Source organism: Heterodontus francisci, chromosome 11 (assembly GCF_036365525.1).
Source record: "Heterodontus francisci isolate sHetFra1 chromosome 11, sHetFra1.hap1, whole genome shotgun sequence".
NCBI classification, from domain to species: Eukaryota; Metazoa; Chordata; class Chondrichthyes; order Heterodontiformes; family Heterodontidae; genus Heterodontus; species Heterodontus francisci.
Window position 1 is genome coordinate 114,590,264 of NC_090381.1, and position 26,195 is coordinate 114,616,458.

At 45.3% G+C, this 26,195-nt stretch overlaps 1 protein-coding gene across 13 annotated transcripts in view; it reads left to right on the plus strand.

Moving 5' to 3' along the window:
* LOC137375479 (traf2 and NCK-interacting protein kinase-like) overlaps positions 1–26,195 on the plus strand; it is a 302,732-nt gene that overhangs the window by 160,877 nt on the left and 115,660 nt on the right. For 8 of the 13 annotated variants that reach the window (XM_068042793.1, XM_068042796.1, XM_068042799.1 and 5 more), the window contains 4 exons: positions 2,546–2,753; positions 10,809–10,934; positions 21,319–21,510; positions 24,036–24,434. In XM_068042793.1, the coding sequence (XP_067898894.1) occupies positions 2,546–2,753; positions 10,809–10,934; positions 21,319–21,510; positions 24,036–24,434 (925 nt within the window). The remainder of the gene's footprint in view (positions 1–2,545; positions 2,754–10,808; positions 10,935–21,318; positions 21,511–24,035; positions 24,435–26,195) is intronic. The other 5 variants (XM_068042803.1, XM_068042806.1, XM_068042804.1 and 2 more) reach the window with 3 other exon arrangements.

The following is a 26,195-nucleotide window of genomic DNA, read 5'->3' on the forward strand; positions in this document are numbered from 1 at the left end:
TCTCGTTTCTGAGTCCGTAGGCAGTTCAATTTCCACTCTGGAGACTTGAGCCCATAATCTAGGCTGACACTTCCAGTGCAGTACTGAGGGAGTGCTGCACTGTCAGATATGCCGTGATTTGGATGAGACGTTAAACTGAGGCCCTGTTTGCCCTACCATGTGGTTGTAAAAGATCTCACACCACTATTTTGAAGAAGAGTATAGGTACATAGGAGCAGAAGTAGGCCATTCAGCCCATCGAGCCTGCCCCGCCATTCAATACGATCATGGCTGATCAACCACTTCAATGCCTTTTTCCCACACTATCTTCATATCCCCTTATGTCATTTGCATTTAGAAATCTGTCAATCTTTGCTTTAAACATACTCAATGACTGAAGTTCCACAGCCCTCTGGGATAGAGAATTTCAAAGATTCACAACCCTCTGAGTAAAGAAATGTCTCCTTATCTCTGTCCTAAGTGGCTTCCCCCTTATTTTGAAATTGTGTCCCCTGGTTCTAGACTCCCCAACCAGGGGAAACATCTTAGCTGCATCTACCCTGTCTATCCCTTTAAGTATTTTGTAGGTTTCAATGAGATCACCTCTCATTCTTCGAAACTCTAGAGAATACAGGCCCAGTTTCCCTAATCTCTTTTCGTAGGCCAGTCCCGCCATCCCGGGAACAAGTCTGGTGAACCTTTGTTGCACTCCTTCTATGGCAATAATATCCTTCCTAATGTAAGGGGACCAAAACTGCACACAGTACTCCAGGTGCGGTCTAACCAAGGTTCCATACAATTGAAGCAAGACTTCACTACTCCTGTACTCAAATACTCTTGTGATAAAGGCTAACATACCATTAGCCTTCCTAATTGCTTGCTGCACCTGCATGTTAGCTTTCAGTGATTTATTGACAAGGACACCCAGGTCCCTTTGTACATCTACACTTTCGATTCTCTTACCATTTAAGAAATACTCTGCACATCTATTCCTCCTACCAAAGTGGATAACCTGACATTTTTCCACATTATATTCCATCTGCCACGTTCTTGCCCACTCACTAAGTCTGTCCAAATCCCCTTGAAGCTGCTTTGCATCTTCCTCAACACAAATTCATACCTAGTTTTGTGTCATCCACGAACTTGGAAATACTGCATTTGGTCCCCACATCCAAATCATTGATATATAGTGTTAACAGCTGGGGCCCAAGCACTGATCCCTGCGGTACCCCACTAATAACAGCCTACCAATGCGAGAATGACCCATTTATTACTACTCTCTGTTTTCTGCCTGTTAACTAATCCTTAATCCATGCCGTTATATCACCTCCTATCCCATATGCTTTAATTTTGCTAACCAACCTCCTGTGGGGGACTTTATCAAAGACCTTCTGAAAATCCAATCTCCTTTATCAATTCTGTTAGTAACATCCTCAAAAAAACTCCAATAGATTCGTCAAACATGATTTCCCATTCATAAATCCATGTTGACTACGCCCAATCAGATCATTATTATCCAAGTATACATTTATCACATCCTTTAGAATAGATTCTAGCATTTTCCCAATGACTGATGTAAGGCTAACAGGTCTGTAATTCCCTTTTTTCTCTCTCCAACCCCTTCTTAAATAGTGGGGTTATATTTGCAAACTTCCAATCTGCAGGAACTGCTCCAGAATCTATAGAATTTTGGAAGACGATCCCAATGCATCCACTATCTCCATAGCTACCTCTTTCACAACTCTGGGATGTAGAACATCAGGTCCTGGGGATTTGTCAGACTTCAGCCCCATTAATTTCTCCAATATAACCTTCTTACTAAAACTAATTTCCTTCAATTCCTCATTTCCCCCTATTCCCTTGGATATCTAATTCTGGGAAATTTCTTGTACCTTCCTCACTGAAGACAGACACAAAGGCATAATTTAGCTTCTCTGCCATTTCTCTAATCCCCATTTTAAATTCTCCTGACTCTCTCTGTAATGGACCCACATTTGTCTTAGCCAAACGTTTCCTTCTTACGTACCTATAGAAGCTTTTACAGTCTGTTTTTGTATTTTTTGCTAGCTTACATTCATATTCTATTCTCCCTTTCTTTATCAGTTTCTTCATCCTCCTTTGCTGTATTCTAAAATCCTCCTGAGTCCTCGCCAATATTCATTTCTCAACCAACACCACTAAAACAAATTATCTGATCATTATCACATTGCTGTTTGTGGGAGCTTGCTGTCTCCAAATTTGCTGTGTTTCCTACACTACACCAGTGACTACACTTCAAAAGTACTTCATTAGCTGTCAGGAACTTTGGGACATTCTGTGGTTGTGAAAGGCTCTAATGAAGTGCTAGTTCTTTCTTAACATGGATATAACTGGAATGTGCAAAGAAGCCAATTTGAAGAATGTTGCCCTTGGGGTCAGGGAATGTAAAAAGTTGCTCAGTTTTGGCCTCCTCGGCCTCAATGTCAAGGGTTCTCTGGTTGCAGCTCCCCTGATGGCTCGAGATTTAACTATTGTGTGTCTGCCACCACCCCCCTCCCTCACCCCTGCTCCTCCGCCCCACGTGCAGCTCCATCGTGAACCTGCCTGGCGAGTCAACCCTTCGCCGAGACTTCCTGCGGCTCCAGTTGGCCAACAAGGAAAAGTCAGAGGCCATCAGGAGGCAACAGCTCCAGGAGCAGCAGCAGCGGGAGAACGAGGAGCACAAGCGCCAACTGCTGGCCGAGCGACAGAAACGCATCGAGGAGCAGAAGGAGCAACGGCGGAGACTGGAGGAGGTAATGGGGAAACGGGATGGAGGGGAGAGGGACAGTTGGCCTCATCTCTTAATGGCGCTGATTCTTGCTGGGTTTATCTTTCCATGGATGTGGATGGACTCCCAGAAAGCTGCCTGTGTGGCCTTTGAGCGAGGGTCGGGTTATATGGCAGTAACTGCTATTTGGCCGCGGGTTGCATCACTATCAGTTCAAGCCAACCCATGTTCTTGACCAGTATCCAAGTATTTGCACGTTGCTGCAGAGGCCCCATTTGCCCTCTCTGGTGAACGTAAAAGATTCTGCGGCACTGTTTTGAAGAGGAACAGGAGAGTTTTCGCTGGTGCCCTGCGGTCAGTATTTATCTCTTAACCAACATCCATTAATCATTGCTGTTTTTGGGAGCTTGCTGTGTGCAAATTGGCTGCCATGCTTCCTACATTACAATATTGACTACACTTCAAACAGTATATCATTGGCTGTAAAGCGCTTTTTTACGTCCTGTGGTTGGGAAAGACGCTATAGAAATGCAAGATCTTTCTTTTGGCCAGTCTCCTTTCACAACACTAAAAACAGGCGGAGGCTATTCAGCCCCTCGAGCCTGTTCCTCCATTTAATTGGATCATGGTTGACCTGTATCTTCGCTCCATCTACCCACCTTGCCTCCATGTCCCTTGAGAGCGTGTCCAGCAAACATCTATCAATCTCAGTTTTGAAATTTTCAATTGACCCTCAGCTTCAACACCATCTGGTTATATTCTGAGTAAAGTGGAGTTTTCTTTTTTTAAAAACCCGTTACTTTGTTCATAGAAACATACAGCATAGAAGGAGACCATTCGGCCTATCCTATCTGTGCCAGCTCTTTGAAAGAGCTATCCAATTCTTTCCACTCCCCTTCTGCTCTTTCCCCACAGCCCTTCTTCTTTCCAAGCATTTATCCAATTCCTTTTTGAAAGTTACTATTGAATCTGTTTCCACCGCCCTTTCATGTAGCGCGTTCCAGATCACAACAACCCACTGTGTAAAAAAAAATAATTCTTCATGTGCTCACTTATTGGATGAAGATTTTTTTTTTAAGCTGAGATATGTTTTAAATTTACTGCTCACTGATTTCTAGAGTTCCTCTTATACTCTTCTGGGACTGGGTGCTCCCTCTCACTAGTGTGCAGTTCAGTGACACTGATAGATTTATGTAATTGAGTAGCAGGGGAGGTGCTGGGCTCGGTGTTTGATGGAAACGAGGACCTTTTATTTTGGCAAGCGGTTGGTAGCTTTGACTGAGGCTGTTGTTTCCGAATCCTGCAGGAAGGGAATGGATGGCTGCTTCCTGTTTAGCTCAGTGTGACTCAGCGTGTGGGGCGAATGGTTAAGTCAGCAAAGACAGTGCAAGGGAAGCTCGTAGCTTGAGTGCAGAGATAAGCTGATGGGCTTGTGCCCTTTCTTGTTTTCTCTAAGCCTCCGTGTGGCAGTGACACAGGAGAACAGAGCAATTTCTGGTTGAGAAAATTCCAAGGTCCATCTAGCTCATAGAGTTATTATGGCACAAAGGGAGGCTGTTCAGCCCATCTAAGGTCCGTCTAACTCGCCTTCTACCACCCTGGTAGTCACATGATACAATAATGGAGATGTTGACTTAATCATGTCGTAGACTGATGAAATTATACAGCATAAAAGGAGGCCATTCATTCCTTCGTGCCTGTCCTGGCTCTTTGAAAGAGCGATTCACTTAGTCCCACTTCCTTCAAGTATTTATCCAGTTCCCTTTTGAAAGTTACTATCGAATCTTCTTCCACTGCGGTGCATTCCAGATCACAGCAACTCGCTGTGTAAAAATAAAAGTTTTCTCATTGCTGTTTTTTTTTGCCAATTATCTCTAATCTGTGTCCTCTGGTTACTGGCCCTTCTATCACTGGAAACCGTTTCTCCCTTTCTGCACTACCAAACTCTTTCATGATTTTGAATGCATTTTATTAAATCTCTCTTTATCCTTCTGTGCTCTAAGGTGAACAGTCCCAGTTGCTTCTCCAGTCTCTCCACATAACTGAAGTCCCTCATCCCTGGTACCATACGAATAAATCTCCTCTGCCCCCTCTCCAAGACCTTGACGTCATTTCAAAAGTTTGGTGCCCAGAATTGGTCACAGTACTGGGCACGAACCAGTAATTTATAAAGGTTTAACACTGCTAATGCCAATCAACTGCTGACTATTAATCCACAACATCTGCCATTTAATTCCTCCCCACCCCCACTCTGTCCAAGCTTTCTTACGTAGAGACGTTAATGCTTTATAGGTAGTTAATTTTGATGGCTACAAAACTGAGAGACTGTCTTGCTGTCCCACATGGCTTCTCCATTTGGTTTTGGACTTGATGGAATGAGACACCACACGTTAGAGGTAAAAGTTTGAAGGTTGGCTTGTTTGGGAGATGATTAAAGAGACATTAAAATGCTTGTATACTACTGCCCCCTTGAGGACAACCAGTTGGTTGCAGTGGATTGAAATATCCGATCCAGAATCCACTCAACGCCTGGAGCTCAGGGGCGATCCATCGTTAGACTCGTCTTCTGGTGAACAGAATGTTATTATGTTATTTTACTACATAACATTACATAGAATAGATAACATAGAAAGAGGTGTAAGGATGATGATGGGATGGGTTGAACCTTAAACTTTGTGTAGTTTGGGTGGGGGGCGGTGGGCGGTGCTTGGAAGGTCAGATGTGAAAGGTAAGTGTTTTTTGGGGGGTAAAGGGCAAACCGTTATTGTAATTGTTATTGGGGGAGTGGGAAAGGGACATTAGAAATTGATTAATTTAATTTTGGGGGGTAGGACCTTAAAAATTTAAATTAGGCAGCAGGGCTGACTGCCCTTTAAAAATGGCACCAGCGCCTGCGCACAGGCAGCTGACACCATTGCCGGGGACGGACATCCCACCCCCTCCATGAGATTGGTGGGGGAGGTGGGCCGTCCTGGCTGTTTAAATGAGCTGCCGCTCTTGAGATTGCAACAGCTGTTTGCGGTGCCCATTTTCTGAGGTCGCTGCCGGAATTGGAGGCAGGCTGTTAAAATCTGGCCCATCTTGCGTAACTTGCGTTTAAGGTTTAAATCTACTGCTTGGAGGGAGCTTGGGACCGGGTATTTTGTGTCAAGTTCTTGGTGCACACGTGACCTGAAATCAAATACTATCACATAGCACAGAAGGATGCCATTCAGCCCATCATGTCTGTGCTGTCTCTTAAGACCAATTAATCCCATTCCTCCGCTCATTCCCCATAGCCCTGTAAATATTTTCGTTTTGAAGTATTTATTCAATTCCCTTTAGAAAGTTACGATTGAATCTGCTTCCATCGCCCTTTCAGGCAATGCATTCCAGATCATACCTCATTAAATCATTTTTCTCATTTTCCCTTTTGGCTCTTTAGCCAGTCACCTTAAATCTGTGTCCTCTGGATACTGACCCTCCTGCCACTGGAAACAGTTTCTCCAGAATTTTGACCTGTATTAAATTTCCCTTTAACCTTCTCTGCTCTATGGGGAACAATCCTAAAACAAAAGGTACTGAACCTCAACGTGCAATGTCTGCTCCTTAAATGATAGTGGACCGAGACAGTGACATAATGTCTGCTTTTCGACTCACACTTGAAGCACATGAGAGTTCCAATGCACTCCTGACTGGTTTGCCACCGTGCATCCTCTATAAACCTGAGCTCATCCAAAACTCACAGCTCCAGTGACCCAGGTTCAATTCTGGGTACTGCCTGTGTGGAGTTTGCAAGTTCTCCCTGCTGTGTCTGCGTGGGTTTCCTCCGGGTGCTCCGGTTTCCTCCCACAGCCAAAAGACTTGCAGGTTGATAGGTAAATTGGCCATTATAAATTGCCCCTAGTATAGGTAGGTGGTAGGGGAATATAGGAACAGGTGAGGATGTGGTAGGGAGATAGGATTAGTATAAATGGGTGGTTAATGGTCGGCACAGACTCGGTGGGCCGAAGGGCCTGTTTCAGTGCTGTATCTCTAAATCTAAATCTAAATCTAAAACTATGCTGCCTAACTGTCTTAACTCACACCAAGTTCCATTCACCCATCATCCCCTGTGCTCTCAGGCCTACTTTACAAACCAGTCTAGCAACATTTTGATTTTAAAATTCTCATCCTTGTGTTCAAATCCCTTTACAGCCCTGCAAACCTCTGAGATATTTGCATCCCAGTTATGAAAGTGTTTCCATTTCTTAATATTTTTTGAGAACTCGTGTTTTAGAATAGTGGAGATGGATTCATTGGAGGACTGAAGTGATTCCATAGATGCTGGGCTTTTTTTTTAAAGGGTCACTGGAAGGACTCTGTTTAAAAAGATTTACTGGATGTCACATGTCTTCAGCTAAGTAAACAACTGGTGCCTTCTGACAATGGGAGTTGTTTACAAGGGAAGTGACATGTCAGGATTTATGGTGCTCAAGAATGGGTTTCATTTTAGAATACCATTTTGCGTTAGTTTGGAGGTCAGCCTGCTAAAAGAGAAGACCAGTTCATCTTTTCTCTACCTCTTTGAGAAACCCTGAGACTCAAGTGTAAGAAATAGAGAAAGCAAAGCAGCATTTCTCCTGAGAAGCTTCTGGAAGACTTCCGCTTGACATCTCCTGAAGGAACTGCTTCTGAAAAGATCCCTGTGAACTGTCTACGTGTACTCAAATGCCAGACTGTATGCTGTCTGGAACATATCTTATCCTTTTTCTTCAAGAATTAACAAGTACTTTGGCCAAAGCATCTTTATTTTTCCTTCTGTGTGTGTCTGTGTGTGTCTGTGTGTGTCTGTGTGTGTCTGTGTGTGTCTGTGTGTGTCTGTGTGTGTGTGTGGTGTATATCTATCATATTTCAAACTGTATGTTAAAGTTTTGCATCTTTATTGACTAAGTCTTGTTTTATAATAAGTTAATACTTTTGTTTATTAAAGAAACCTGGTTGGTGGATTATATTCTGAAACAAAAATAGAGTATATAATTGACTGTATCGGTAACTGGGTAAACATTTAAATATATGTTGTGACCTGTGGAGAAGTAGAATGAGAAAAGACAGTGCACTTCTCCAGCGTTGGTCGTAACATATAACTGGGGGCTCTGTGCGGGATAACCCAAAGCCGACAACGTGCAATTGTAAGTGGGTAATAATAACTGAAAAGGGGAAAAGCAAAACACCAGGTTTCTTATGCATTAGAGTAAAATTTACGCGACTGGAATGTCTTTGTCAGTTGCTACGACCTTTCTAGGGAAGGAGGACTTTTCCTTGAGTAATTTGAAAAAACTTAACCAAGGCTAGGCTAAAGGTATTGGCAGAAAAGTTGGTGTTAGAGTTAAAACCAGGAGCTTAGAAAGCAGACTTAATTGAAGTAATAGCACAGCATTTGAAATTGGACAAAGGAAAAGGCAATCCAGAAGATAATCCAATTGAATTAGCTAGAATTCAGTTACAGACGAAGCAGCTTGAACAGAGAATTGGAAACAAAAAAATCGGGCTTGAACAGGAAAAAGAATTGAAAAAACTACAATTTCAAAAGGAAAGAGAAGAGAGGCAGGAGAGAGAAAAAGTGAGAGCGAGAAAAAGAAGAAAGGGAGTAAGAAAGGGTATTTGAATTTTTTTTTTTAAAGTTAGAACTAAATAAACAGGGTGGCCTTGGCCTCAAATTCTGGTGAGGAAAGAACTGACTCCAGCCCAGGCCCCAGTGGAGAGCTGTTTAAATTTGTGCAAGCTCTGCCAAAGTTTGAAGAAAGGGACGTAGAGGCATTTTTCATTTCTTTTGAAAAGATAGCCAGACAGATGAAGTGGCTGAAGGAAAGCTGAACACTGCTTATGCAAAGCAGGTTGATGGGCAGAGCTCATGAAGTTTATCCCACTCTTTCTGAAGAGGCTTCTGCAGATTATGAGATGGCAAAAAAGGCTATTCTTGCTGCGTATGAGTTAGTCCCTGAAGCTTATAGGCACAAATTTCAGAAACTCCAGAAACAGCCTGGGAAAACTTATATAGAATTTGGGTGGGTAAAGCAAATTAACTTTGATCGTTGGATGCAGGCACTAAAGGTAGAGGCCACATATGAGACCCTTAGGGAAATAATTCTCTTGGAAGAATTTAAAAATTCACTCCCTTTGGTAGTAAGAACCCATACACAGAACCAGAAGATTTCAACAGCCAGACAGGCAGCTGAGATCACTGATGATTACAAGCTTGTTTACATCTCGCCATCTCCTGAAGAAACTGCTTCTGAAAAGATCCCAGTGACCCATCTGTTTGTACTCGGATGCCAGACTGTATGCCATCTGGAACATAAAATATCTTACCCTTTTTGTCTTTTTCCCAAAGCATCATTATTTTTCCTTTAGTGTGTGTGTGTGTGTTGGGTATTTAGAAGTGAGTATATATATATATATATATATATATATATATATATTTACCATGATACTTCAAAATGTGTGTTAAAGCTTTGCATCTTTTTTGACTAAGTCTTGTTTTATAATAAATTAATACTTTTGTTATTTATTAAAGAAACCTGGTTGGTGGTTTTTATTCTGAAATAAAAATAGAGTATATAATTGGCCACATTGGTAACTGGGTGAACATTTAAACATATGTTGTGACCTGTGGAAAAGTGGAACTAGAGAAAGTCAGTGCATTCCTCCCACCTCGGTTATGACACCCCCCCAACTGGTTTGCTGCCGTCCCCTATTTTAATTGTTCCGCCATTGTCGACCGTGCCTTTAGTTTCCTAGACCCAAAGCTCTGGAATTCCCTCCCGAAACTTTTCCATCTCTCCACCTGTCTCTCCTCGTTCAAGGTGCTCCTTTAAAACCTACCTCTTTGACCAAGCTTTTGGTCACCTGTCCAAATATCTCCTTATGTGGCTCAGTGTCAAATTTTGTTTGGTAATTGTTCCTGTGAAGCTTCTTGGGACATTTTGTGGTTAAGAAGGCATATGGAATCCTTTCCTTTATTAGCCAAGGTATAGAATATAAGAGCACGGAGGTTATGCTGGAACTGTATAACTCATTGGTTAGGCCACAACTTGAGTACTGTATGCCGTTCTGGTCACCTCATTACAGAAAGGATATATTTGCATTAGAGAGGGTACAGAGAGAATTTACGAGGATGTTACCGGGACTGGAAAAATGCAGCTATGAGGATAGATTGAATAGGCTGGGGTTGTTCTCCTTAGAACAGAGAAGGCTGAGCGGAGATCTGAATGACATGTACAAAATGTTGAGGGGCCTGGATAGAGTGGATGGGAAGGGCCTGTTTATCTTAGCAGGGAGGTCAGTGACTACAGGGCATCGATTTAAAGGGATTGGTAGAAAGATAAGAGGGGAGATGAGGAAAAACTTTTTCACCCAGAGGGTGCTGGGTGTCTGGAACTCACTGCCTGAAAGGGTAGTTGAGGCAGAAACCCTCAACTCATTCAATAGGGGTCTGGATATGCACCTCAAGTGGTGTAACCTGCAGGGCTACGGACCAAATGCTGGAAGGTGGGATTAGAATAGGTGGATCGTTTTTTGGCCGTGCATACACGATTGGCCAAGTGGCCTCTTTCTGTGTCATAAACTTTTTATGATTCTATGATTTTACTACGTTGAAGGCACTATACAAAACAATTTGTAACTGTTAATTTCATCATAACTACCTCCCACAGCAGAATCCCACACTTAACTCACATGCGCTGGGAGAGACAGGCATCTCCCAGGTTCCTAATTGACTGCGCTGGGAGAGACCATCATCTCCCAGGTTCCTAATTGACTGCGCTGGGAGAGACAGGCATCTCCCAGGTTCCTAATTGACTGCGCTTGGAGAGACCATCATCTCCCAGGTTCCTTGTCTGATGCCTATTGATTTTGCTGTTGTCTCACGGTTGGGGGGGAAGGGGAGTTACTGGAGAGAGGCACATTGACATCACAGTTGGCCTCAGGCCTCCCAGGGGTAGTGAGATGGCAACAGGATGGAGGTGATGAGTGTCGGGAATAATCAGCCAGAGTTACTGCTCTTCATAGCTGCCTAGTAACCATGCCGCCTCTCACTATGGTACTCTCTCTGGTATTCTAGCAACAAAGGAGAGACCGGGAGCACAGGAAGCAGCAGGAGAGGGAGCAGAGGAGGCGATACGAGGAGATGGAGAAGCTCCAACGGGAGGAGGAGAGGCGCCTGGCTGAGCGGGAGCAGGTAAGCATGGTGTGTGTCAGTGAGTGGATTTAAATCTTGTGTTCCCAGACGGAGTGCAGAGTCTGGGGAATGTAACACTCCGTAACACCCTCTTCATCTCAGTGTCGGCTCTGAGTTCCCTTTGTACGATATTCCCATTCTCCACTGTCGCGTACCCTGCAGTCACCGTGGCTGCTATTTTTACCTAGTGCACTGTGGAATGCATGGTGCCCTGTGGTCAATATTGGGCACTGGGTTCCATATCTTTGAAAACTGATCTTGTTAGCTGTGGAAGTGTTTTCGTACTGGGAGAAGTGGGCAGAGAACCAGTGAGATGATCCCCCACCCTAATGATATCCAAAGGCTTAAAAAGACTTTCAGGGTCTGAATTTTCTCCCATTACTGAGTGTTACCCGTCAACAAAACCCCAAACTTGTTTCCTAATTCTTTCTCAGGATGGGGGCATCTCTGACAATGCTGCATTTATTGCTCACCCCTAGTTGCCCCTTGAGAGGCTGGTGGTAAGCCTGCTAGTGGTTGGAAGACCCACTCCAAAGGGCATTTGATGGGTCACTGACCTGAGACGTTAACTCTGCTTCTCTCTCCACAGATGCTGCCAGAGCTGTTGAGTATTTCCAGCAATCCTTATTTTTATTTCAGATTTCCAGCATCTGCAGTATTTTGCTCTTATTACAGAGGGCATTTATGAGTCTGAGTGCAGGACTTGAGTCACATATAGGCCCGGAATCAGTTGGGTTTTTACAACAATCCACAAGCTTCGTGTTCACTTTTGCTGAGACTGAATTTTAAAAAAAATTTAAAACTAAATTTAAATTCTCAAACTGTCCTGGTAGGATTTGAACTCATGTTCCCTGGATTATTAGTGCAGCAACATAACCACCGTACCATAATGTACCCCAAACCAGTTCATGCCTAATCACCAGTTTTCACATTCACCAGCACCCTCCCTCTCCCAAGTGCTCCTGGCTATAATTACAGCAGGGTGATTCTGTTGACCACATAGCCCTGGGAAACAGGCTGGGGTGGAATTCATCCTGCAGTACCACCCTCACCTACCACCCCCAGCCCCAGTCAAAAGTGCCTTGGGTGAGGGCAGGATTGAGATTTTGTACCAAAACAAGGGGGTCACAGGAACAGGAGGAGGTCATTCGGCCCCTCGCACCTCTTCCAGCATTCAGTCAGATCACAGCAGATCTGTACCTGAACTCCATTTGCCCGCTTTGCTCCATATGCCTCAATACCCTTCCCCAACAAACATTTATCAATCACGATCTTGAAAGCTCCAATTCACCCCCAGCATCTGTAGCTTTTTGGGGGAAGAGAGTTCCAGATTTCCACGACCCTCTGTGTGGTGCCGTGCTTCCTGACATCATCACCCCTGAATGGCCGGGCTCGAATTTTAAGGTTATGCTTCCCTGTTCTGGACTCCCCCCAACAGTGGAAATAATTTCTCTCTATTTACCCTGTCAAATCCTTTAATCATCCATCAGATCACACCTTAATCGTCCACATGTGAGGGAATACAAGTTTACTCTGTGCAACCAGTCCTCATGATAGAGGTGCTCAAGATCATGAGAGGTTTGGACAGAGTAGATAGAGAGAAACTGTTCCCATTGGCAGAAGAGTTGGGGAAAAAAAAGAAGACACGGATTTAAGGTGATTGGCAAAAGAAGCAAAGTAAAAACTTTTTTGCGTAGCGAGTGATTAGGATCTGGAATACTGTTACTGATATTGTGATGGCAGCAGATACAAAAGGGAATTAGATAAGCAACTGAAGGGCAATAATATGCTGGGCTACCAGGAAAGGGCAGGGAAGGGGGACTGGCTAAATTGCTCGAGCAGAGAGCCAGCACGAACACGATGGGCGAATGGTCTCCTTCTGTGCTGTAACCCTTTTAGCCCTGTTATCATTCTGGTGAATGTGCACTGCACCCTCTCCAAGGCTAATATATCCTTCCTGAGGTGTGGGGCCCAGAAATTAATGCAGTTACTCCGGGTAGGAGGAGGAATCAGAAGAGAATTTGCAGGAGAAATAGTTTTTGTTTTTTTTATATAAAAAAAAACACTTGCTGTTAGGAGAAGCTGTAATTTTCACCCCTTTCCCACTCATGCCCCCCATGGAGACTCGAGGATTAAAGCTTGGCATCAGGAGTGACACAGCTTAACGACTGGGAATTGGAACTCCTCTGACAGCTGATACAAAGGAATGAGTCATTGAGACTCGGATCCCAACACGAGCTTGCAGAGTGATTCAATAACTGACACACCAGATTCGTTCCTGGGATGAAAGAGTCCTGTGAGGAGACTTGAGTAGAATGGGCCTATATTCTCTGGAATTTAGAAGAATGAGAGGTGATCGCATTAAAATATCCAAAATTCGTGGAGGGTTTGACAGAGTAGATGCTGAGAGACTGTTTCCCGTGGTTGGAGAGTCTGGAACTAGGGATCATAATCTCAGGATAAGGGGCCAGCCAATTAGGACTGAGATGAGGAGAAACTTCTTCACTCCGAGGGTTGTGAATCTTTGGAATTCTCTACCCCAGAGAGCTGTGGACGCTCATTCGTTGAGGATATTCAAGACTGTGATTGATAGATTTTGGACACTAAGGGCTATGCGGATAGTGCAGCAACGTAGGATTGAGGTAGAAGATCAGCCATGATGGTATTGAATGGCGGGGCAGGCTTGAGGGGCCAAATGGCCTACTCCTATTTCTAACATTCTTTGGACTACATGGGACTAGGGTTGCTAAATCTGGTTGGACATATTCTTAGAGCTTGCAGGGAACATAAAAACTGACTGTAAAAGTTTCTATAGGTATGTGAAGAGAAAAAGATTGGTGAAGACAAATGTAGGTCCCTTACAGTCAGAAACAGAGGAATTTATTATGGGGAACAAAGAAATGGCTGACTAACTAAATGCATACTTTGGTTCTGTCTTCACAAAGGAGGACACAAATATCATACCAGAAATGTTGGGGAACACAGGGCTTAGTGAGAGAGAGGAACTGAAGGAAATCAGTATTAGTAGAGAAATAGTGTTGGGGAAATTGATGGGATTGAAGGCCGATAAATCCCCAGGGCCTGATGGTCTGCATCCCAGAGTACTTAAGGAAGTGGCCCTAGAAATAGTGGATGCATTGTGATCATCTTCCAAGATTCCATAAACTCTGGAACAGTTCCTACAGATTGGAGGGGAGCTAATGTAACTCCACTATTTAAAAAGGGAGGTAGAGAGAAAGCAGGGAATTTTAGACCAGTCAGCCTGATGTCGGTCGTGGGGAAAATTGTCGAGTCCATTTTCAAAGATTTTATAGCAGAGCACTTAGAGAACAGTGGTAGAATCATGGAATGCTTGACAAATCTACTAGAATTCTTCGAGGATGTAACTAGTAGAGTTGATGAGGGGGAGCCAGTGGATGTGGTTTATTTGGACTTTCAGAAGGCTTTCGACAGAGTCCCACATAAGAGATTAGCGTGTAAAATTAAAGCGCATGGGATTGGGGGTAGTGTATTGCGATGGATAGAAAATTGATTGGCAGACAGGAAACAAAGAGTAGGGATAAATGATTCTTTTTCCAAATGGCAGGCAGTGACTAGTGGGGAACCGCAGGGATCGGTGCTGGGACCCCAGCTATTCACAATATATATTAATGATTCGGATGAGGGAACTAAATATAATATCTCCAAATTTGCAGATGACACAAAACTGGGTGTGAGGGTGAGTTGTGAGGAGGATGCAGAGAGGCTTCAGGGTGATTTGGACAAGTTGAGTGAGTGGGCTAATGCATGGCAGATGCAGTATAATGTGGATAAATGTGACGTTATCTACTTTGGTAGCAAAAACAGGAAGGCAGATTATTATCTGAACGGCTATAAACTGAGAGAGGGGAATATGCAGCGAGACCTGGGTGTTCTCATACACCAGTCGCTGAAGGTAAGCATGCAGGTGCAACAGGCGGTAAAAAAGGCAAATGGTATGATGGCCTTTGTAGCGAGAGGATTCGAGTACAGGAGTAGGGATGTCTTGCTGCAATTATACAGGGCCTTGGTGAGCCACAACTGGAATATTGTGTGCAGTTTTGATCTCCTTATCTGAGGAAGGATGTTCTTGCTATAGAGGGAGTGCAGCGAATGTTTACCAGACTGATTCCTTGGATGGCGAGACTGACATATGAGGAGAGATTGAGTCGGTTACGATTATATTTGCTGGAGTTCAGAAGAGGGGGATCTCTGCCACCTCTGACATGCCAATCCTCATTATACCCCACCCTCCCCCGACCAATTGCCCAAACCTGCTCACAGCTTAAGCAAAATCAGAACCAGAGATTGTTTACTTCCCAACCCCTATCCTCCTGTCTGATGTGCCATTGCATGTTCAATGTTCTTCATCCCATTCATGTTTTAGCCCAAACAACAAGCATCAACGGACTCCCAGTAGGGAGGGATCACAATTCTGATGCCCTCACATCACACTATCTCCATGTTCGAACTGCCAACTCTGGCAGGCATATTCCGAGAGCTTTTATCACAGGACCTCGTGTGCCGACTTCCCTGCGCCCACCCTCCTCCCATTGGCTGACGTGTACATAGTCCCGCCTTCCCACAGCCAACTCAATCACTCTGCTACAGGATTGGACTATTCCTGACTGTCAAATCAAACTGCTTTTGTTCCCAATGTGCAATATTTTTTACAACTAAGGAACAAAAGTGTTCCAAAAAAATCTTCATAAAAAAAAAATTTAATTCCTGGAGTGTTGGCAACTTCTAATTAGGACAGAGCCCTGGTAAGAATGAAGTGACTGGGCCTGACGTTTTAACAGCCACTCAGTATCCAGTAAACCCCCCTCCTTTCTCCATTTCCCCCCACCCCCCGCCAAGTTGGACATATCTGATCTGGGTGGAGATCCAGGGAAACGATTTTAAACTTTATCTCTCCCACCAAATACAGGAAATGTTAAGAACACTTGTGTTGGGAGTGTCAATGTACAGAACAAGAGAGATATTTATGTCCATAATATTCCCCTGCAGTTACCTCCCTCTTAATAAGCACATGGCACATAATAGAAAATCATTGATGGTTAAGAGCGGAAAAGCTTGAGGTGTCACGTGTGGTACTATCATTAGGTAGAGGTGAGATGTTACATTGCTGGTGTGTCTCTTTGAGGCCACCATGGAGGCAACAGCACCCACCTGTATTTATATAGCGCCTTTAATATAGTAAAATGGCACTGAGCCACATAAGGAAATATTAACACAGGTGACCAAAACCTTGGTCAAAGAGCTAGGTTTTAAGCAGCGTCTTAAAGGAGGAGAGAGAGGTGGAGAGGTGTAGGGCCCAGGAAGCTCAAGGCACAGTTGAAAATGAGGAAACGATGGAAATTGGGGGGGGGTGGGCAAGAAGCTAGATTTGGATGAGCAGAGATCTTGGAAGATTGTGGGGCTGGGGGAGATTACAGAGATAGGGAGGGACGAGGCCATGAAGAGATTTGTAAATGAGGATGAGGGTTTTTAAATTGAGCCGCTGCCAGCTCGGGTACCCACATAGGCCTAAAGGATTGTAGGAAAGGCGAGAGCAAGGCTTACAGCTTCCAGCCCTTTGAGTTGGGATGTGAGGCTGCAGAAGCTGAATCTAATCCTAGGGGGAAAGAGCCAAGCTTTCCAAATAAGGAGAGGAGGCGGGGTGAATGCACAGCCAAGAGCAAAAGAACCGGAAGGATGAATATTGGGATTGCCAACTCTGGCTGAATGTATTCCTGTAGGTTCATTAGAAGACCTCTGACCTCCATCTGTCCCGCCCCCATGCTCCCCGCCATTGGTTGTCTGACATGTCCATCCTCATGACACACAATCTTGCCACACCAATTGGAAAGTGAGCAGCCTCTTCATGATGTAATTAGATAATTCTGGATTGTCAGTTTTTTTTTCCCATCCGTCTCCTATTTTTACAACAGATAAAAGAAAATGAGAAAAAAAATCATGCAATTCTTTGAACGCCCTCTATGATTTTGCTACTGGGTTGCTCGGAGCAGTATCCAGGGGGTTAATCTTCAATTCCTGGAGACTCGAGGACAATCCTGCAGGATTGGTAACCCGTGCTGCACATCAAGAACCTCTTGGACTTAAATCTCACCAACCCCCCGGTCTCCCCTCCACCCCCCACCCTGAATCTCCATGCAATCTGAGGTGCCCAGCTGGGCTCAGTTGACATTCTCTGGTGCCACAATTCCCAAACAGGCCTGAGCCATCACTGCTCGCATGCAATTTCCTGAACTTTATTTAACGTCTAAGTGAAGTCTGTCCTGAATGTTCTTTGTATAATGTACTGTCCAAGATATGGGGGGCCACAACTGTAAAATTCTGCATTAAATTCTGTGCTCAAACATTTTCTTGGCTTGATTTCTGCTTGTGCTTGTCATGTCTGTTGCGTTCCTCTTTCTTCTTAAAACCTTGACAAAAATAATTAACCCTGTTTTTAAAACAAAACTGTTGCACTTTGAAGGGACAACTGAAACCTGAGTCAGATTGAACTGAAAGTGGTCACACAACCAGAGCAGCCTCTGGAAGGGAAGAGGAATGCAAATCTCTCCCTGTTGCTGAATTTCAAAAGATAATTCCTATGTAAAATTCACTGTTCACTGAGTGAGGGGGAGCGGTTAAAAACACTTTCATCTCCAGAGTTCAGTAAAAGCCGGACCAGTGTACACCATCATCCTTTGGAGTTGATCGGAACCCAGTCCCTAACTCCAATGATCGTTTGAGTTTCCATTGTGGAGGTGACTAGAATACCGATTCGGTGGGTGGCGGGTGCAGGGGAAACACTTCCTTAATCAGTGTGGACAGACGTAGGATGGAATGGGGACTCCACTGACCTGGCTGGTTCTTGCACAGGCCATCGCTGGGAGCAGCCATCCTGCCCACACATACGTTGTCGATTGCAGGAAGAAGCTGTGACCGGGGAGGATCAGAGATCTTCCCTGTAGCTTGGAATTCAACAAAATCCCCTCCCGTGAGACCCCAACTTGAGGCTGTGTTGGGCCACTTTTCATTTTGCTGGCAAGGCCAGCGTTTATTGCCCATCCCTAATCACACTTGAGAAAGTGGTGGGTGAGCTACTGTCTTGAATACAACAGGGTGACCTTACTAGGCCATTTCAGCGGGCAGTTAAGAGTCAATCACATTGCTGTGGGTCTGGAGTCACATGCAGGCCAGACCGAGTCAGGACGGCAGATTTCCTTCCCTGAAGGGCTTAAGTGAAGCAGATGGCTTTTTATGGTAATCCAGTAGTTTCATGGACCCCATTACTGAGACTAGCTTTTTAATTCCAGATTTATTTAACTGAATTTAATTTCCCCAGCTGTCTTGGTGGGATTTGAAGTCCAGTCTATCAATCTCTGGATTACTGGTCCAGTGACATAACTCCTGTGTTAACATACCCTTTAGTTCAGTTTGATTCAGGGTTCTCAAACCTTGGTGTTTCTTTTCTCTTCCTCCTCCTTTTCTGAAATCGTTCCTGTTTTTCTCTTTTTTTTTCTCTCTCTTCCTCTCTTTCTCGCTCTCTCTCCTCGACGTCCGCAGGAGTACATAAGACGGCAGTTAGAAGAAGAACAGAGGCAGTTAGAGATCTTGCAACAACAACTTCTGCAGGAGCAGGCCCTCCTACTGGTAATGCGCCAATATTATTTACCCGAAATTAAAGCTCACCCATACCTTCTTCTACAACCCAACTCCAGTCTCCTCCCTTGTTCATTTTGCTTCCCCATTGTGCAATTTGTGCTTTTGTATATTTGCCTGTTATAGATTGAAAATGTCTGGTGGTTCATCATGAACCCAACTGGCTTCTTTGAGGAGCTCTGTAAAAGAGGTAGAAGGTAATGTTAAAGTATATTCTGCTGGATGGTTCCCATATCTTTGATCATTGTGTTGACTCTGCATTGTTTTAGAATATCTGGGTATAGGTAATCTGCACCAGTCTATTGAATTGGATCCTCCTCCTCCTCCTGCTGCTCCCTGTCTCATCCTCTTTCTCTTGTCCCCTTGCTCCTACACCACCTCCTCCTCCCCTCCCTCCCTTTGCATCTAATCTATGCTGTACCTGCCCTGGGAGTGTTTGATGGGACAAAATTAAGGCCAGTGCATTCATGCCACACAAGTGCCAGGCAATGCCCTTGATGTTCAATGGCATTACCATCGCTGAATCCCCCACTATCAACATCCTGGGGGCTACCATTGACCAGAAACTGAACTGGACCAGCTGTGGTTGCAAGAGCAGGTCAGAGACTAGGAATCCTGTGGGAGTAACTCATCTCTTGCATCCCTAAAGTCTGTCCACCATCTACAAGGCACAAGTCAGGAGTGTGATGGAATACTCTCCACTTGCCTGGATGGGTGCAGCTCTAACAACACTCAAGAAGCTCAACACTATCCAGCACAAAGCAGCCTGTATGATCGGCACCCCATCCACTACCTTCAACATTCACTCCCTCCACCACTGATGCACAATGGCAGCAGTGTGTACCATCTACAAGATGCACTGCAGCAACACACCAAGGCTCCTTAGACAGCACCTTCCAAACCTGTGACTTCTACCACCTAGAAGGACAAGGGCAGCAGATGCATGGGAATACAACCACCTGCAAGATCTCCTCCAAGTCACACACCATCCTGACTTGGAACTATATTGCGGTTCCTTCACTGTCGCTGGGTCAAAATCCTGGAACTCCCTCCCTGACAGCACTGTGGGTGTACCTACCCCACATGGACTGCAGCAGTTCAAGAAGGTGACTTTTCCAGTGACACTCACATCCTGTGAAGTTAGAGGGGCCTTTATTCTGTATCTAACCCCTTTTTTTTTTCTTTTCTGTACCTGTCCTGGGAGAGTTTGATGGGACAGTGTAGAGGGAGCTTTACTCTGTATCTAACTCCCTGCTGTATCTGCCCTGGGAGTGTTTGATGGGACGTTGTATTTGTTCAAGGATTCTATAGATTTGCTTTTGTCTCTTATTCTGACAAAACATTATAACTTTGATAGCATAGTACAAATCTGCATTGGGAGGCTAATACCGAGTACTAGGAGGAACCTAATGATCAATTTTAGCAGAGTGTGGGCAGAATTAATGCATCTAATGGACTGTGTGGCTGTTCAATGATTTGTGTGACTTTATTTCAGTCAAACCTCATGCACTCGCTTCTGAATCTCTGCTGACTGATTCATTGTGGGGGTTTAATGAAGTTTGAAGCTTAATTTTTTATCTGGGTCCTGTCACAAAGATGGTCTATTTCCACCTGGGCCTCCGCCTGTCCTTACCTCAGCTTCTCCTCACTGAAGCCCTCATCCATCTCCAAGCTCAACAGGCTTTTCATCAGCCTCCCAAACTCCACCATACATGAACTCCAACTTCAAAGTCTGCCAGTGCAAATCCTGTTCCTGCATCACCACTGGCCCAATGCACAGAATTTCAAATCCTTGTCCTTGTTTACCCTCCCTCCAGGCTTCTCCTGTCCCACATGTTTGCAATCTGCTCCAACCAATGTACCATGGTGTGCCCTTTAATCTTGTGACCCTGGCCCGACCCCCGTTTCCCCTCTCCAATCCATTGTTGGCTGCAGAGCCATCACCATCTTGTCCCTCAACTCTGGAACTCTCCTTTAAGCTTGCCCCCTGTCTTCACACCTTCTAAGACCTCCTCTAACTGGTCTCTTTGACTGTGTCAGAGTGAGCCATTTTGATTTCTGGTAGCCGCTCCCACCTCTGAGTCAGAGGATCCCAGGTCTGGATGCTGCTCCAGACAGTCCTGGCAACTGGAGACCAGATTTCTCAGAATTCCTGGTTGACTTGCAGCTGAATATTCGTGTCCGGTGGGTGTGGGAGTCAATAAAACCTTCCCGGTGTATATTACTAACCCACCTATCAACTGGGAGAAGATGGTCACGGCCATAGACGGAGCATTCATATGGTTGATCTGCCAGGCTGTTAATCAGCCCATGAATCCTTTCAGTGCTTCACACTGTGTTCCAATATTCTTAAACGTTCCAATCTATATGAAAGGGGTTTATTGCCACTTTTGTCAGGTTTAATGGCTTTTTGCATCCATTGTCTTTCAAGTGAATGAAACTGTTGTGAAATTTGAACTTGCTTTGTAAAATGTCAGTTTGCAACCAAAGAAATTAAAAATGAGATTCTAATTCACACTAAAATGTTGGTCCAAAATCTGTTTTCGCATTTCTTGGTGATGGAATTTGGTGAATGAACTGGGATCTTGGATTTGAGGTTAACCCTGATAGAGTGGATGAAAATCTCATACTTTGCAGAGGTGTTCATTGTAGGATAGTGATTCCCCCATTTGTCACTGGCAAGGTTTAATGTGCCCTCTTGTGTTTGATCTTCATCTGAAAGGAGTACAAGCGGAAGCAGCTGGAGGAACAGCGTCAGGCAGAACGTCTACAATGGCAATTACAACAGGAACGAGCTTACCTGGTGTCTCTCCAGCAGCAGCAACAGCTGGAGCCAAGACCTGGTGAGAAGAAGGCACTTTACCACTACAAGGATAGTGTAAACCCGACTGAGAAGCCAGTTTGGGCCAAAGAGGTACGCAGTCTTGTTGATGCATCCAGGATTGGCCAAGGATTCCACAGTTGCTTTGTTTGCGTGCTGTCGTTAAGTATAATGGGATTGCAGTTGGTTGGGTTGCCAATTTATGGGACAGTCAGTCTCCAATGATGGTAGTGGCATGTATAAGGCAGAGTCAAATACCTTGTGATCTGTGGAGCCAAGGGGAACTGTGTTACACAGCGGTAAGGGACTTGCAGCTCTCTTTTTGGTGAACATGGTCAGAAATATTCAATGCTTGAAGTTTTTCTCCAAAGTGATTCCCCTCACTCAATATATTTTCTCCTCTTCCCCCCCCCTCCCCACTTTCTCTCTCTCCCCCCTCCCTCTGTCTTCCCCCTCTCTCTCCCTCCTCACTGTCCTCTTTTCCCCCCTCTCTCTCTCTCCCCATTGCTCTCTTGTGCTCTCTCCCTCTCTTTCTCACCTCCCCCCATCTATCTGTCTTGCCTCCCCCCTATCCATCTAACTCGCCTTCCCCCCTCCACCTCCCCCTCCCCCTTTCTCTATGTACCATAACCAATCCAGAGGATGGGGGTGGAGACCGTCTCCCAGGCCTTTACCAATCCTATCCACTAGTCCGAGCTTGAGCCTGTCTCCACTCACAATGCGGCTCTGGAAATGAAACTTGCTGGGGCTGTGTGGGACATTTATCAGTGGGTGATTCAGTCTGGCTGGTGTCAGTTGATGCCATCCAGAGCAGTGTTTGGAAACTCTAACTGTCCTGAGTACCTTAGCTTTAGAGTAGGAAATGGCACAGTGGCGCAGTGGTTAGCACTGCAGCCTCACAGCTCCAGGGACCCGGGTTCGATTCTGGGCACTGCCTGTGTGGAGTTTGCAAGTTCTCCCTGTGTCTGCGTGGGTTTTCTCCGGGTGCTCCGGTTTCCTCCCACAAGCCAAAAGACTTGCTGGTTGGTAGGTAAATTGGCCATTATAAATTGTCACCAGTATAGGTAGGTGGTAGGGAAATATAGGGACAGATGGGGATGTTTGGTAGGAATATGGGATTAGTGTAGGATTAGTATAAATGGGTGGTTGCTGGTCGGCACAGACTCGGTGGGCCGAAGGGCCTGTTTCAGTGCTGTATCTCTAATCTAAAAAAAAAAGAAATTAGCCAGGGTTTCTGCCTCTGATCATCGTCCAACAACCTCTGCCGGATTGACTGTGATGCCCACATGTATGAGTAACCCATGAGCATCACTGTCGAGCCTCCTGGCTTGAGTACTGCAGAGGAAGCCGAATTCTCAACTTCAAGGACCTTCAGGAAAAGATAGAAGGTGAGAAAAGAAGGAAAAATGTTGGGAAAAGTGTTTACCAATGTGAGTGGTGCTCTGGTGATGTCATTACAACCTTCGGCCAATCATGATGTAATGCAGAAAGTCATCCGAATCACTGTCCTGGGATTAGGGTTGCCAATTCTTGTTGGATATATTCCAGAAGGTTTCATCACATGACCTCCAACTGCCCCACCCCCACACTCCCATCATTGGTCCTCCAACCTGTCAATTTTCACTGTGCCCCACCTTTCCACACCAATTGGAAAGCAGACTCTTCATTACCCAATGGGGTGATTCTCAGCTGTCAGTAAAAACATCTTCTTTTCTCCCATCTCCAATATTTTCTTAATAAACAAAATGTTGAGTTTCTTTCCCAAATCATTTAAAGTTTAGTTTTGTAATACCCCATTGCCCAGCAGTTAGTCTTTAACGGCTATCCTTGAAGATTGGCAACTCTAACACGGAGGATGATGTTCCTTCCATGGGTGAATTCATGAATCTGAATTTAATCTACACTTAACCAGGAAGGACAACTGGTCTGCGCTAAGGCGGAGAATCACTGCCGGGAGGGGGTGGGTGGCAACCTGGAGTTCAGGTGCAGATCAGCCATGATCTGAATGAATGGTGCAACAGGCTCGAGGGGCTGAATGGCCCAGCTCCCTTCTCTCGCACCTGACTTGATGTACACCAGTGGTGAGTTCAAGGTGCAGCTGGACCAACACAGAGCTACTACAAATGATAGAAGCGCCAACTCTGGTTGTACTGTATTGCGGACCGTTTCATCACACGCATTCCCGCCTCCACCAGCCGCACTCCCAGAAGGGCCACTGGTCATCAGCATGTCAACAGATCGACTTAGTGGTTACAATACTGGAAAAGTTCAAGATTGAGATCGATAGATTTTTATTGGGTATGAAGCATGGTGGAACCAAGGAAGGTAAAATAGAGTTGAGGTACAGATCAGCCATGATCTAACTGCATAGTGGAGCAAGCTTGAGGGGCTGAATGGCCTCCTGTTCCTATATTAGGGGGGTGGTACTTCGTATTCACAGAAAGAGCCCTAGGGTTTATCGACATGTCCCCGTAACAGGTGACATGTCTGGTGTTGGCCATATTTGGCCAATGTGAAATATGTGGAGACTTGTTCTTAACATCACTCTGATTTTTATTCCAGGTAAGTGTGAACTAACTTTTTTTTGTTGAATGAATAATTCTGTCATCCAAACCCAGGTACAGAAGCGATCGCTCAGTAACTCTCCTCGGCGCGCAACCGTACAGCAACAGTCCTTTACTAAGTGGCTATCATCCAAAGATGTCTCCGAGCAGTGTCCCACTCGCCAGTCAGCTCCCCAGCCAAACTCTGACCGGCACCTCTTGGATCAAAGCTTCCCTCCCCGCGTCCTGATTGACGGACGAAGTTCACGCCAAATGGCAGCAGCACGGGACTCCAAGCAACTGCGAAGGGCTGGAATGGCCCATCCCCAGGCCCAAGTTGAAGACAGGCAGAAACTACGTGCCTGCAAAGCTGCCCTGAAGGATCAGGCCAAGCGGGGACGATCACCAGCCAAGCAACAGCTGGCACTCGATCTGGCATTCGAGTTCGGACCCAATGGAGTGGTGAAAAAGAATGTAAACACCAGCATTGCAAATCCACCGGGGCATTCAGATGAATACATCTTTACGATGGGTTACGGTGGAGTAATTAGAAAAAGAAAGAGAAATTCGAAAACAAAAGCTGCAGGGCCCCTAGATTACAGATTCACAATGAAGCCAGGTGGGATAGTAGAGAAAGTTCTAAAGACTCCTGAAATACGAGTGGATCCTAATTATGACAAACAGCTCTCTGAAGAGGGAGGATCTGATGAGAGAGAGAGTAGACCATCCTCACCCTATTCTGCTCAGGGTCATGATGTCCCCCTCTCTCCGACATCTTTTTGTAGCTTATCCCCAGATTATCCCGAGGACTGTTTGTCTCGTTCCTCCCCAGCCTCTTTCTTAAGAGATATGGTGAAATTTCCATCTTGCAAAAAGAATCCGGGTGATGGAGAATTTAGCCTCAACGTTCCTCAGCCCAGTTATTTGCTGCCTTTAAAAAAGGTGTCCAGTGTGCCCAATCTTGCTGATTTCTGCTCTTCTACCCCTTCTGCTTCTCCCAACCTCTCTCACTCGGGTTCTTCTCTGTTTTATTCCGCTCACAACACCCCTTGTGGCTCTCCAATACCCTTCTGCCACCTGCAACCTGATGAATCCTTGGACACTCCTCACTGTTTTCCCTGCCACTCACTGGAGCCTTCCCACTCCCACGGCTTTCCCACACAGTACAGCATGCCCATGGCTTCTCCTGCGTCCTCTTCCTCAGAGGAATTGTCTCACACCTCCCCACGAAGCCCTCCTGCGAGGCGGCTAATAACGGACAGCTCGACTTTGACTCCAGAGTCCAAAAACCTTGGGAACAAAATGCGCCACATTCCAATATTAAGATTGGAAGTTGAGCCAGAAAGTTGCCCAGAGAGGAAGAGAAATAGCCCAGATACCCCAATGAATGATAACTGGTGGTCCTCACCTCCATCTCCAGTATTCTCTGCCCATTCCTCTCTTTCTCAGTCTTGCCCTGAGAGTAGTTTTAGATGCATTCAGATTGCTGAATCTCCCAAATGGCGTCGTTCAACTTCTGAAACCAGTGATTTGAAAGTCCCGACTCAATGATACCAGAGATCACACACTTCTGGACAAAGGAGCAGTCCGCAGTCTTTCACTCCATATGGAGCTTCACGGTCTAGTTCACCAAACTGATGTATATTGTTGTCCCCTCACTAATCTCCCATGAGAGTCTCTAATGGTCTCTGACCAACTCTCCTGCTAACTTGCTTTGCTCTGCTAAAGACCAACTCTTCTGATCATCAGCCCCGTTACTCGGGGGGGCTTTTCTCAGATTTCTTTGCCTCCTCCATCAGCAACTTGTCTGCACGGTTTGTGGTTTTGCTGCCCTGTAGGTGTCTCCTAAACCTCCTCTTCCAAGTCCACTCAGTAATGACACACTTATTTCCTGAGCGCTCTCTCTGTCACCTCTTCCCATTTGTTGCTCACTAAGGCTTCAGCTCTCTCTCAATTTCTGACTGCACTGCTGACCGTCCATGGTGACCTTGTGCTTTAGCCAGAGCCCAGCAACGTTCCTTGCTAGCCTCCTGAAGTGGAAACACCCAAACCTCAGATTAATTCCGCACCTGTTCATGAGCTGGGAGAGCTCCAGAATATTGGTGCCGGTGAAATTTACTGAGCCTTCCGAGTGGATGCACAGAACAGTCATTGATGCTTATTCCGAGGCCCTTGCTATGGTGGCATCTTTCCTAAGTAGGCGTGGTTTCCTGCCTTGTAAGCTGCCATTTTGCT